At 40.2% G+C, this 14,703-nt stretch overlaps 2 protein-coding genes across 2 annotated transcripts in view; one reads left to right on the top strand and one right to left on the bottom strand.

The window, feature by feature from the left end:
* The window catches only part of LOC134036489 (piezo-type mechanosensitive ion channel component 2), a 40,652-nt gene extending 32,670 nt beyond the window's left edge, over positions 1-7,982 (bottom strand). The window contains exons 1-2 of the mRNA XM_062481471.1: positions 7,340-7,982; positions 2,547-2,642 (exon numbers count right to left, since the gene is read on the bottom strand). Of these exons, the coding sequence (XP_062337455.1) occupies positions 2,547-2,642; positions 7,340-7,403 (160 nt within the window). The 5' untranslated portion in view covers positions 7,404-7,982. The remainder of the gene's footprint in view (positions 1-2,546; positions 2,643-7,339) is intronic.
* Positions 7,983-12,072: 4,090 nt separating this feature from the next.
* Positions 12,073-14,495, top strand: LOC134036888 (cathepsin Z). The gene is made up of 6 exons (XM_062482054.1): positions 12,073-12,233; positions 12,401-12,564; positions 12,796-12,975; positions 13,089-13,239; positions 13,406-13,571; positions 13,673-14,495. The coding sequence occupies exons 1-6, from the start codon at positions 12,094-12,096 to the stop codon at positions 13,784-13,786; spliced, it is 915 nt and encodes a 304-aa protein (XP_062338038.1). The 5' UTR covers positions 12,073-12,093; the 3' UTR covers positions 13,787-14,495.
* The last annotated feature ends 208 nt before the right edge of the window (positions 14,496-14,703 follow it).

Raw genomic sequence — 14,703 nt, 5'->3', positions numbered from 1 at the left:
ATTCAGTAGGATTAAGGACCCCCTTTAAGCAAGGAGAATAGCACTCTCATCCTCAGGGCCCACTCATTTATATAAAACACAGACACTTTGTTTGATCAAAAGTGGCAGGCGTAAGAGAATTAAAGAGGCTTCAGTATGTTATTGTCTCTTAATTTCCAAGGGGACATTCAAAAACAAAGTTTGGTCGGATGGACATTTAGTGCTTTGTGATGGGACAACAACTCCACTGTTCCCGCCCTTAGCCTCGTTAACTTTACTACATCCTTGCAGGGAACACTTACAGCAAGACTTCACGATGGCACAGAACCATATCCTGGCCATAGTGGGAGGCTCTAGCTGCGCTAGCATGGAGCAGCAGGTCATCATATGCTAACCTTATCAAATGCTCAACAACAGAAATTCATGCCAGACTTATTAAACTTTGAAGTGAAAACAATTTGTGCTAATCTCCTATAGTATTTCCCCAGACAGTAATAAGGAGGAATAAGAATGCTTGTTAATGCTGGGTTGGAGAGGCTGTTTGTGAGCTGCAGGGTCCAGATGGGTCCTTAAGCTCTGGACAATGCCCATACTCTGGCTATGTTCCCTTCTTTCCTCCTCATAATATTTCAGAATTCTTTTATTGTTTCACTGACTTCCAACTTGGGGCATTTAAAACAGCATGCAAATGTACCAGTTTTACAAACAGTTTTATCCTGAGATAGTCACAAAAGATATAAAACTACGAAGTTAGAAACATAGACTAATCATTCTTATGAATTCCGAGAAACCAATCAAACTTGATAAACTAAATATTACAATTAAATGTTAATGTACTGTACCGTCTACAGGATATACATTTGGGGGTTTGCTAGAACTACTTCCTCTGCAAAGGAGATACAGTATAAAATAGCAGACAGACATTTTCATGAAGGCATTAGAGGTTCAACTGCCCATAAGAGTTCTGGTCCATTAAAAAAACGTTTAGCTTCAATCCCACAGTATCATCCAAACTGTCCTAAAGCACCACCTGGAGATTATGCCTCTGATCTTCTTATTTGAATCCCTATTTACATATATAAGAGGTTAGAAAATGTACAGTACTCTAAACAGTAGTTAAGCAGACACACAACAGGTACACAGAGATGTTGTTAAAACAATGGTAAAATATGAATCACACCTGCTACAAGTATGTGTGGCCTCTGTTTCAAAATACATAAACAATGCTTCATTAACGGCAATTTGGACAGAATCTTCATCCTTCAAATGCCAAAACACAGAATTTTAGGTAGCATTGTACTACTTAATGTAATTTGTAAGTTAGTCTGTAGATGTGGTCATGAAGTGTATTTTGTTATATCCTTCTATCCTTTGTCAGACTCCCAGAACAGACCATCGGGGAGACAGACAGATGGTACATGTTCTGACTAGCTGCCCACTGAAAAAAGAATGACGAGATCAAATACCATCCTACGCCTGCGGCCATTCATCTTTTTCATCCTTCAGTTTTATTTGTTTACACAGACTAAACAATGTGTGCCGTGGCTATAGAAATATCAGCAACTGTAAACCAACCAAGTCCAACATCTACACCTCCTATGTTCTGTGGTGACTCCTGGATTAAAACAGTTGTCTAAGGGCTGTGGGAACCTAAATAAATGAAACATATAATATCTTATAGTCAAATTTGGTCTAAATAGCTGTGTGGTTCCTCAGAATAAAAGTGCTAAAGCATCACTATATCAAACTGATAAAGTGAAGTGAACTGCTATCCGTGACAGAATGTACTGTACTCTATTTAACTATTGATGAGAGTGTAAGTGTTCCACTCTCAGGACTCTCCCTCTTCTCCTTTATTTCCTGTTCTATGTGCAGGAGACTGACAGAGACAGCTCCCTCGCTGGATGCACCTATATCGCTTGATGTATTATTAAAGACAACATGTGGTCCACTAAAGAAGAAGTGTTTAGGCGACGCGAGGTGAGATTCCTTCTGTTAACTGCTTGTGGTGAAGGAAGTGCCTGGCGAGTCAGAAACCTCTCCTGGCTCAACTCTTCCCAACCACAACCACAGGTAGACAGACTGGTGACCTTCGTAGGGTCGCTGAGTCTGACCTTCCCTCAAGTGTTGTTGTGAGGGCTCTATGAGGTTACTCCAATATCCAGAGTGCTGAGAAATAAAAACTACCACCTTCCTGTCCTTATTATACTTATACTTTATGTATCGGATACATATTTGAAACATATCAATTACCAACCGACTCCTGATTTGGACATTTCCATTGTACTAATTATTAGGCCATATTTCTAGCTTAGACTACAACAACTCAATATCAGTAGCGAAGTTCAGAACTCAACGTAGCTGCTCTAAACTATTTCTGAAAATACCCTCAGCAAGGCCTTATCCTCATCGACGCTTGAGATGTCACTGACATATAGGAAAAAACAATTACATTACCGAGAACCAGTGGCTATTCAAAAATAGGAAAGCTTTCTAGAACAAAGTGATTATTAACGTTGCACCATTGAATATGTGACACTTAAGTAAGAATTAGTGAGCGGAATTACCCTGCATGGTTGTGCTCGTAGGTTCTGCGAAGAGCGGAATGAGCAGGAGATAGATGAGGTAGACAAAGGACAGGCCGTTGTACCTGAAGAAGCAAGCTGTAGACACAACAAAACACTGGTTCATCAACAATTCAAATCAACAAACAAACAAAACAATATCGTACAAAAAAGTACACAACTGCAATTCATTAATCCTGCTTACAATTACACTTATTTGACAAGTATTGAGATTACAATTAATATTGATTTTAGATTTTAAAAACATAATAACTGCTGAATCACATCAACACGTGCAATATAGGCCAAACATCTTTCAGTGCCAGTGTTGTGCAAGGTAACAATTAATAGATTTATTATGTCAATAAATCGAATTCATACAGTACAGGCTGTGGCTAAAGGCTGTTGAATAAGATGCCTGCAATGCAGCTACAGTGCAGTCTTGTGTGAGAGCCTTTCACTGTTTAGTGATAACAGTTATGTGGACAGCCGCCCTCCGTTTTCTCAACTGTGAAAAACAACCACCTTTACCCTGTAACTCGAGAGGAAAGCTAACCTTTTGCTGTTCAGAGAGGATGAATTGCACTCAAGCACCAGGATGAGCAAAACGGTAAGTCTAAAGAGCGGCATCCGGTGGTTCTACCTGCCTGAGGCAAGGTGTTGATCACAGACTCTCATCTTGCCGTACTGAGTGCATTGGTCTAAAGCGTATTTTGGTCAAGCTTCTGCAGTCGATTCCCCCGGGACTTTAACATTCTCTTTGTAGCTTAACATCTTGTTGAAAGCTATTTAGTCCTTTTAAGTGGACACATGACTAACAAAATGTTAATTGATCTATTTAACTTTACATGTATGTCATTCTGTCCCTTTTAGCAGATAATGGAGACCAGCATTACTAATTACCAGGCAGTCCTAAATATGACATATTTACGCTACATAAGGATATAAATTACTAAAACCCTATGAGAGAGAGTGAACAGTATAGTATGTTTATAGAAATTTGAACATAGTTTTACCAGCTGTTTGGGATACAGGCCATATAAAAAATAAGCGGACTTGGACTTCCGAAAAGCTACACTTAACTGCTGAAAATGATGTATACTGTATACTTGTCATTGCACAGTCCATACTTTACACACTTGTCTCCCTGTATGTTTATCTTGCTGGTATATAGGGCCTAAACCTACTGTACCTCTCTCTCTTTATCTCCCTCACTCTCTCACAATCTCTCTCTCAATTTGTCTCTCTCTCTCTCTTCCTCTCTCTTCCTCTGTCTCTCTTTCTCTTTCTCTCCCTCTCCATGCTTACTGTACACAGGCCGATACAAACTACAAAAGCTGGTCAATTAGGGAAACGTAGAGACGTGGCTGGGCGTGTGTCCCAGGGCTGTTCACAGCCTGACTGGGCGTGTGTCCCAGGGCTGTTCACAGCCTGGCTGGGCGTGTGTCCCAGGGCTGTTCAGAGCCTGGCTGGGCGTGTGTCCCAGGGCTGTTCACAGCCTGGCTGGGCGTGTGTCCCAGGGCTGTTCAGAGCCTGGCTGGGCGTGTGTCCCAGGGCTGTTCACAGCCTGGCTGGGCGTGTGTCCCAGGGCTGTTCAGAGCCTGGCTGGGCGTGTGTCCCAGGGCTGTTCAGAGCCTGGCTGGGCGTGTGTCCCAGGGCTGTTCACAGCCTGGCTGGGCGTGTGTCCCAGGGCTGTTCAGAGCCTGGCTGGGCGTGTGTCCTAGGGCTGTTCAGAGCCTGGCTGGGTGTGTGTCCCAGGAATGTTCAGAGCCTGGCTGGGTGTGTGTCCCAGGGATGTTCAGAGCCTGGCTGGGTGTGTGTCCCAGGGCTGTTCAGAGCCTGGCTGGGCGTGTGTCCCAGGGATGTTCAGAGCCTGGCTGGGTGTGTGTCCCAGGGCTGTTCAGAGCCTGGCTGGGTGTGTGTCCCAGGGCTGTTCAGAGCCTGTCTCGTAACATGTCTGTGTTTCCCCCATTATTCATCCTCTGGATGTTTCATAGTCTTTTTCTATCTCCTTCTGGTAGTCCACAATACCACCCAGACAGACACTACCACAGTCTGGTCTGACCATTTGGTTTCATGAGTCATGATCTAAGGATTCATACACAAGGAATTAAAATAAACCCCAGTGTTTCTGAGACACTGGACTACTGAAAAGTCCCTTTTCACCCGTGAATCAAGTCTTTGTCTTTAAAAGACAAACCTTATTATTACAGCAGACGAAAAACCAGCTCTCCAAAATTGGAAAGAAAGACACTAAATCTGGAATCGAAAACCAGTCAAGCTGATTTAAAAATGTGGTGTGGGAGTATAAATGTTATGATAACAGATGGGAAGAAGCAAGGTCGGGCTGACCAGGAAAGCGATAACAGCTGAAAGTCCTATAACCACCACAATAGAGGTTACACTTGGCTTTACTAACTTCCCTGAAGAGATTTACCTTTTTAATAAAATCGTTGTCTGGAGCTAAATCCAATGGTGCCATATAATGTAGAGATAGCACAGAGAATTAGAGTCGGTGAAGCAAGATACTAGAAGCCATACCAGCATAGTGGATCTACATGGACCAGTGATCCACACCTGGGAGACATTCATGTGCACATCATTTGACACCAGCCAAGCCACCCTGCCAGCACAACTGTCGGCAAAGGCAAACAGTCAGCCAGTCAGCCAGACAATAATCCGGACAGTCAGTCTTCCAGCCAGTCATCCTCAACATCAACCTGCTGCCACCACCCCCCCCCCCCCCCCTCCAGCTGGGCTCTCAATGTCTCCATCACAGGAAATATTTGACATTAGATAGCTCTTAACTGCTCAAACTATTTGAACAAGATGCAAAGCTCCAGAAGAAAAGCATAAAAATGAGATGAAGTCCAATGTATGTCCCCCCTACTGGATATTAGACCCACATTGCTGCTCATCATAGGCCCCCCTTATCTATGTGTAATAACTGGATGCTCATTTATCCGGACACAAGGGTCATATTCCAGTATTCGCCACATATTTCATCAGACAAATTCAGGTTGAATGTGGTTATAGGGCTATCACTGTGTACACATGGGCCAGGCAGACCTCTGCTTCTCAATAGAGGTGATGTCAGACGAGCAACAGGGAACACAGGAGAAGCAACGTCACTTCTCTCTCTCTCCCTTTCTCTTTTGCTCTCTGCCTCTTTCACAGTACCTGGGGGAAGAGGCTCTCACTGCATCACCGGACACTCTTTCTTTCTCTCTGTCTCTGTCTCTCTGACACACACACACCCTCAAACACACACACACATGCATAAAAGAGCTGAGTGATGACTGTCACCTAACAACACCTGTTGTGGTGTTTCACATTCAAAACCGGACAGGAACTCTGAAACTCATCTTGCATTTTGATGTCATAACTAATATTAATTATTATATTTACACTCACGTGAAATAACATCCAAATGGCATAAAACTTGACTTTTTGTTATCAATAAGGGTGTATCAATACGAACAATCTCATATGTAATGGACAATCTCATCCCATATGTTGCAAAACCGACTGCTCTGTCTTTAATTTCAACAACTGTTAGATCTTCTTGTGACTGACTCCTGCTTATTGGCACTTTGAAAAAACATAAAATATTAAAGACGTGTTTACGATAACGGGAAGGCAATTCTTCTCCCCCTTACAACTGCATTATTAATTCATACTGTTAAAACGACTTTCCACGAATTAATGGAGACTCTGCATAGCCTCACAATTGCTTCTAGAAAAGAAGGCTGAACTCAGACTGTCAAGTGATGCATTATGGTCATACTGACCGGGGCTTATCTCCAGCAAGCACCCTGGTGCAGCTCAGCCACAGCTTACACTCACCATGGTGAAACCTCATTATTGGTTATGCGTTAATACTGTTTCATCGTGGCTTACCGCAGTACAACTTGATCCTGACACATAGGGTAAACCTCTGTGAATGTAACCACTGACATTACATACTAATAGCATGCTTAATAGCAAGATTAACCTTTGTATTAATTGATAAATAAATATAGTTTCACAATCACAGCCCAACAGGGATCCAACATGGATCTATTTACAACATAACAATTTAAGACACACATGATCAATAGGGATTACAAATGCTATCAAATCAGTCTAAAGGCTAAGTACATGCAGCAGATCAATATTTTTAAATTACCATATGTATCAGTAGCAAAACATGTCCCTAAGGCTGGGTGTTAACAAAGACTTTACTAAGCTTCTCACCCTCAGGGTGTCAATTATTACACCCACATTTAAGAGAAACACATTTTATGAATAATTAAATGTTAACTCCAGTGAGACACTGTAAAGCCAGGATACAATCATGGATACAATCATGAGAAACTGTATGCTTGTCTGCCAGACGAATAGAAAGTAAAGTTTAAAATTATATCAAATAAATATATAGTGTTGTTTCAAGGATACAAACACGCAAATGAAGTCTTCAGCTAGATTCTTAGGCTAGAATTGTAGTACAGGCTTTAGTACAGGAAATAGGAAAGTGCATGTAAAATAAAAATAATTATGGGTAAATTATGTAGGAGAAATGTGATTACAATCGTTGTTGTTGTTTTTTAATAACTTCATAGCAATTGAACACAACATCTACATACAATAATACTACAACACAATAAATAAAATGGAGACTTCTAAGTATAATTGGCCCAATACTGTCACAACTTTACAAGCAACCTGGATGGGGGAGTTTGTAGCTGATTTAGCCACTACCTTGATTTTGGCCATTTTCAGCCGATATGCATAACCTGGTGACAAGATCAACTTACCTGAAGCTAGACATACTGGAAGGAGCAATCTGAAGATCAGTCCACACACCACTTCGGAAGCCATCTCTTTGGAAAGCGTTTATTGTAACCAAGTAAACTTGGAAAGGGTAGTCTCACGCACTGGTTTCTGGCTTCCCTGTTAAAAAGTCCCCTTCTCTCTTAAAACCCATGCATGACGGCATTATGCAGGTGCATTTAGTAGAGCCTTCCAGACTAGTGGTCCATACGGCAACATCTGTCCACCGGTTGTCTTGACAATCTTCTCAACTATTCCAAATGTAGAAGCGTTACCTTTATCAAGCGTCTCCACACCAGCAATTTTATCGGACTGCATGATTAAATTAGTGCTTTCATAAATCAACTGTTCCCACAGTTGAAAACTTAATGTTTCTAATTCACAACATGGTCAGACTATACATACATTATCTCCTGCCTCAGGTGCGCGCACAGTAGTAACAGTGCGCGAGCTATATCACAACAGGCTATCTCCAAAGTCAGTCAACAAGTTTTCAAGGTAGTGTGGGTATATTAGCTGGTTTACCCCAAAAAAGGAACTGTGGTTCATAAGAATCCTAACAAAAAGTCCATCTTCCCCGGTCTTTGGTTTTGACGCACTGGAGAAATGTGACTTTCCGACTTCTGGTTTAACTGTGGACCACCTTCTGACTGACAGCTGTGGTAGCCATTCAGAGGTTTACAGTGAGTAAACGGTTTGCTCTCTGATAATTAGGAGCAAGAGGTGGGACCCTTTCCTGTAACTCCCCACGATAACTCCATCCCAAGAACCGCTAGAAGCCCAATACGTCAAAGACATAAGGAGTCAGGGAGTAGATCAGTTCCCATGCATCTGATTCAGAAATATATTACAATATTGTTGTTATTGTTAAAGAGTGATTCGTTTGTGTTAATTGAAACATACAGCTATGCAGTGTAGCAGGTGTTTAAAACGTTTCTAGATTTCTTATATGAAATGTATAATGGATATAAGATTTGAGTTTAATCTTCTTTGTATTTTATTATTATTTTTGGTGCAAAGTTACATTCTATTATTTGAAATTCCAGTAACGGTGTAAACCCCAGTATTACAAAGAGTAAAGACAGCGACACCTATGGTTGCAGCTTTGTAGTGAATATGAGTTTACTAAGTAGTAAAAACATTCCAGCAAAACAAGCTCTGATTTTGTCTTGTCATTATATCACCACTGATGATTGGCGCATAAATTAACAAACAAATAGCACATGTGGGGAATATATAGCGAACATTTTTTTTTATACGTAGCCTACGTTGTTGACAGTTGGTTTAGTAAACCTGCACCTGTAAAACGGGGATTCTGTGTAAATTAGTCTTACGCTGAGTCACTTTTAATGTACATGAATTATTTGCATGTGTAGCCTACTTACTTATTGACATGGTGATACATATTCTGGTATATCCTCCGAGGTGCATTAGACCATTAGGTCTATAAATGCATCATAGGAGGGCCTTTTAGACCCCAGCGATAAATATCTAAAACAGAACACAGAAATGAGCACCTGTAGAGCATTTAACTTTACAACATGTTGCACCATGAATAATCACTATTATATACGTGTATTAAACAAATACAAATGGTAATGGGGAAGTTATCATTTGTATAGTTGGGGGTTGATTCCCAGTTCAAAGCTAAGATGGTTCATTTAACCCTTGTGTTATCTTCGGGTCATTCTGACCCATCAGTCATTGTGACCCACCGTCGTATTGCGACAACTTTACCGCATACCAAAACAAAGTGAATCATTTTCTTTTAACCGTTGGGCTGTCTCAGACCCCCCACATTGCGATGGTTAAAAGAAAATTATTTTTATTTGTTTTTGTATTGGGTAAAATTGGGTAAACACAACGATGGTTCGTTATGAACCTTTGGGTCATGTGACCCGAAGGCAGCACAAGGGTTAAAATGACATTGATGTCCAGGGAGTTTCAAGTCATTCTACATTGTGCTTGAGCAGCATCCTCCTAATCAATACTTCAAAAATGTTAGACATTGATTTTGTTTCTATTGTTTGAAGATCCAGCCTTATTCTCATTCTCAGTCTATCAAATAGATGGATATCTTAAGCAACCATTTGCTTTGATCCATTATTCATCAATTCCTTAAGAGGGAGTTATTGAGCCAGAGGGGGCAGCTTCAGGTACTCAGTCCTGGTCGGAATGTGAAACATCCTGTCTCTGTATTTTTCTCCAATGCACATCCAGATAAAGCATATACATGTCGGAGGATATACGTAAGTCTCCTTGAGAACACGTCATCAGGCAGGGAAATTTACAGCAAAATAAACATATAAAATTAGATTTTAACTTGTGGCAAAGGTAAAGGTGCGGGATAACTGGCTTCATTTATATTGAATCTAGAGCTCTCTGTGACATGAATAGTTTATGGTTTGTATGTCTCAGGCATCTGAGTGAAATCCTGTTCGCCCATTACTGATCAAATCCAATGTTAGGAAATGTTTTTAACAGCAACAAATCTCAGAATTGTTGAAAGGTCAAGATGGTCTCAAAGGAAACACCTCCAAAGAAAATAAAAACATCAGTGCATGATGTGGGTGTTAATCAGAAGTTCCCAAGTTAGGATAAGTAATACAATTCCTAATGACTCACATTTCACTGTGGGACCTTATTTTGCTAGTTTACGACTCATGGTGTACCACTCTTTGACCAGGAAACTTATGTACCAAAGGAAGTCACAGATGCAAAAATAATTACCACTTGGAGACAAAGTGTGTGGGATCTGCAACTGTGTTCAATTAAACATGGATCCATTTGACATACACTTTGCACACCCTAAGCTAAAGGTTCACATCCTGAGAGATGTCAGACATCAACTCTCAATCCATCTAATCTCGTCAACACTTAACTATGGCTTTAAATCATAAAACGAATATTATTCAAATCAAAATGTCAACAAGCAGTCGATCTCACTTGGTGTATATTGATTAACACAATATTGCATTGCATAACTTTTGCATATGACTGATGTCTATTGTATAGTTATAGTTATTGATCTGAATATACTACTCTTTTCTTATGTTTATGTAGACTTCTGAAAATCTAAATCGATTGATGGATGATGCAGAGTCTTAATCGATAAAGCAATTACGCGTCAAGGTATATTGTCGCAACTCAGTCATAAACTTCCTGTTAATGCATCCAGTTAGTTCAGGATGTTTACCCTATCATCAAGTATGGCTATTTAAAAGCAGCCTATGTTGAGTAAAACAACATCATATCTTAAAACATTTACTACGTTTAGATTTATCATGGGACTGGGTTGGCATTTAAAGTCCTGCATTATTGAAGCTTGTTTGTGTATCTTAGCAAGTTCCTGTTCAGAGTGTTCAGTAGTCATAGCTCTCAGCACAGCACCCAGAGACCAAGGGTCATCTACATTGAACCCCCCAGCCCTGCCAACCTTGAGGTTGTTGTTTAGTTGCAGGGACATTTTTACAACATCAATATATTGTTGCAATACATACACTGATCATAGCATAGTCATTTGTATCTTCCCTCTTGTATTTAAGGTTGTCAATTGCATAGATACCTTTAAATTCATGTAATATTATGATGTGCATGGTGTTTTATAGTTACTAGTTGCAAAGTAAATATCTAAATATCAAAATGAACCATCATGTAAAGACAAACAATAAAACGATACAAAATACTACATGACATTTTAATAATTAGTGTTATACTCCTGTAGTGTTCATTACCTACCTAATGTACATGCAATTTGATTATAGGCTATTTGTCATTAATAGAACTTCCAACATCACAAATCCTTAAGTGGGGATGGGTTTCTCATTTAACTCCGCCGTAAGAGCTGTACATTGTTCATGAAGACCTCAACTGGTCACTTTAATATAGTTAACAATTACCTAGGACATCCAAGCCTTCCAGTTTAATTGTAGATTAGGAAATGCACTCTGTTGTTCATAGGGTTTGGATATGGTTTTACAAGTTTCATGTTGAGTATGGAAAATCTATTCATGACTGCGTTTGTCTGTGCAAGAGTTTTGAGGTACTCTGTATGCTGGATATTGGATGTAAAAGAAACACACACATAAAGGAAGTGAACGAGGAAGCAGAACGAGTGGGGCCATTGTATTCCTACACAAACTGCAGACTGTGAGCAAGCAGAACTAAACGTCTTAAAAACACTTACATTACAACCAGGGGCGTCGTCAGACTCTTTTTACTGGGGCTCGTGCCCCAGTAAAAAGAATCAGAATTCTTTTTTGGCCTATTGTCAGAATTGTCAGAATTGAGGTAGGCTAAGAAAAGAATTACAAAACTAAAGATAGTTTCTAAATGATAGGCCTACCATTCATCTTATTTTGACTAAAACATAAAAACAATATAACATGAAGCATGCAAAAAAAATGCACGCTTGCATTAGCTATTGATGTCCTTGCCAAAGCTGATATCAAACTTGCGTCCCTGAACTGTTGTATAGTGGGTTAAGCCAGGGGGAGTTTCTATAGACTAGTAGTGCATTGTGCACAGCAAGCTTGAAAGAAAAAAGGGATATGAAGTAGGGGCCGGTGCACCCCAGTAGTTTTATGTCTGACAACGCCTCTGATTACAACTATAATGGATCTGATCAGCTGGAATCACAGCAGCCAAACCTCATGAGCTGTTGTTCGGCTGTCTATTGATAGAGGGCAGTGTCTGCAAGTCTGGATTCAGACTTCTGCCAAAGAAGACACGGGGAAACATGGCGTCGCCTATCACATTGTTGTTGTTGTCTTTTTTACAAGGTTTTTTATTTTTAAAGGTTGTGGTTGGGAATGACATGAACAAACTCTCCGAATCATGTTACAAACCCATCAGGGACAATAGGCCAAGCAATGTAAAGTAAGCATTGTTCAACTAGAATTGTGACAAAATTCCAACCATATATTGTGGTATTTTCTTCCACTTTATTGTTCCTGGCCCCAACTGAAGTATTCATTGATTGTCAAAAAAAGGAGTGCCTAGGATGCGTCATACATTATTAATAGACTACATGGTTTCATTTGCAGGACATACCCCCGACCTCACGAGTATGTGAACATCTCCGATCTCCCATTAACTTGGGACTGGAGAAGCATCGATGGCAAAAATTATGTGAGCATCACGCGCAACCAACATATTCCACAGTATTGCGGTTCGTGCTGGGCCATGGGAGCAACCAGTGCCCTCGCAGGTACCACTGTCACCATAAAATCACTAATAAACCAAGTCGTGTGTCTCCCTGCCACAATTTGCGAAGTGTAACTTTTCCAACAGTTAACTTTTGTGACGCATCAAGAATATTAGTAACGTGAAAATAAACACGTAAAATTGTTGCCAGTTGGACAGAAATAAGATGTGTATGTTATGAGTAACATAAGGCGATATCAAGCGCATTGTTTTGTGTTCTTCATTTCTATTCAAGACCGAATAAACATCAAACGAAAAGGAACCTGGCCGTCTGCATACCTGTCAGTCCAGAATGTGATTGACTGTGGAAGGGCAGGATCCTGCTACGGAGGGGATCATCTGGGAGTGTACGCCTACGCGCACGAGAAAGGAATCCCTGATGAAACGTGCAATAACTACCAGGCCAAAAATCAGAGTATCTTATCTCTATATATATTCCTATCAAATCATGTTATAGCTTTGTTTGTTCTTAAATCTATTGCTTTGACATATTAATGAAATAGGAAACATCATGTCACCGACTAACAGAATGTGAGCTGTTCAACCAGTGTGGCACATGCTCTTTCTTTGAGTCATGTGACATTGTGAAGAACTACACACTATGGAAAGTAGGAGACTATGGAGAAGTGTCTGGCCGGGACAAGATGAAAGCAGAGATCTACACTAATGGGCCCATCAGGCAAGCCTCCTCCTTTAGCAATACAATGAAAGCTATATATTTGACTTTGTACTAAATATATAAAAATACTATATGATACTGTATGCTCTTAAATGATTTCAGAAAAATCCCAATTGTGATTTATGCATTGTGCCACATTACATTTAGACTGTATCTTGTCTCTTAGCTGTGGAGTAATGGCCACTGCTGGCTTGGAGGCGTACACCGGAGGGCTATTTGCAGAATTCCACGCTCTTTCACTCATGAACCACATAATATCTGTGGCGGGCTGGGGTGTGACTGAGGATGGGACAGAGTACTGGGTCGTCAGGAACTCATGGGGAGAACCTTGGGTGAGTCTCCCCGGCATCTCCCAGATCTGTTCACCATCCTTGGGGGCATTCAGCTTGTGCTTGTACTTAAAGGGTACATGTGTTTGTTTTTTTACTTTCAGGGAGAATATGGATGGGCAAGAATCGTCACTAGTGCCTACAAGGGAGGAAAAGGCAACTTTTACAACCTGGCAGTTGAAAAGAAATGTGCATATGGAGACCCCATCATAACATAGTGGAAGGCAAATCAGTCTACAAAATTGTACATTAAAAATCCTTAAGCAAAGGGACTTTTTTCATATAAATTCACAATTTAAGGAAATAAACTATCCACTGGTAATGGGGAATTGTTTCATTATTGCATGAGAAGGAAGAAACTTTCCCCTCATCCAAATGTTAACACTGGAACACAAAACACTTAAGCTAAACAACTCACTGTAAACACAGGATCATGGTCACATAGTTGTTCAAATCCACCATTTAGTTTTACTGCAGATTTTTTACAAGACCTTTACTGAAAGAAATCAAATGATATTGTTTACAATATGTTTGTTTGTATATGTCATGCAGTTTGCAACCTTCTTCACTGAACTGCCAATGCAAGAGGAAGCCCAAGCCTTCTTTGCATGAAGGCTCTGATATTCTACATAAACAAATAACCAACTGTTGCTCCTAATACTGTTCATTAAAAGGCAAAAAGGAAAACATAGAAAGAGATAGGACATAGTCACCTAATTGCACAGAAAATGTAAAATGTAAGACTATTAGAAAAATGTGAACAGGGCTGCAAAGCAATATTGTACATTTTCTGGTTAGCTGTAACTCCTGGAATCTGTTTACTGGTAAGCCATGTGGTAGTAAGATAATCTTGATTATCTCTGTCTGAATAATTTAAAGGCTAATACCACCACTCTGCTCAAATAAATCCTTGGTTAAATCCCCAAATTTTCTTTGATCTAAGGCATCTAATTTTGTCACCAAATCTGAAAAACCTGATTTCAGCCTCTAACCATCAAATTACTTGCTTGATTGGTCATTATATTTATATATTTAGTAAGTTTAAGGCATGTGACACTTCCATAGTCAGTGCTAGCAGGCGGTGCATTTCATGGCAAGAAAGAATACAAGCCTGCCATGAAATGCACCCCCCTCT

The sequence above is a fragment of the Osmerus eperlanus genome, chromosome 16 (genome assembly GCF_963692335.1).
Source record: "Osmerus eperlanus chromosome 16, fOsmEpe2.1, whole genome shotgun sequence".
NCBI lineage: Eukaryota > Metazoa > Chordata > Actinopteri > Osmeriformes > Osmeridae > Osmerus > Osmerus eperlanus.
The sequence above is the reverse complement of the archived record's forward strand: the minus strand, read 5'-3'. Positions and strand labels throughout refer to the sequence as shown.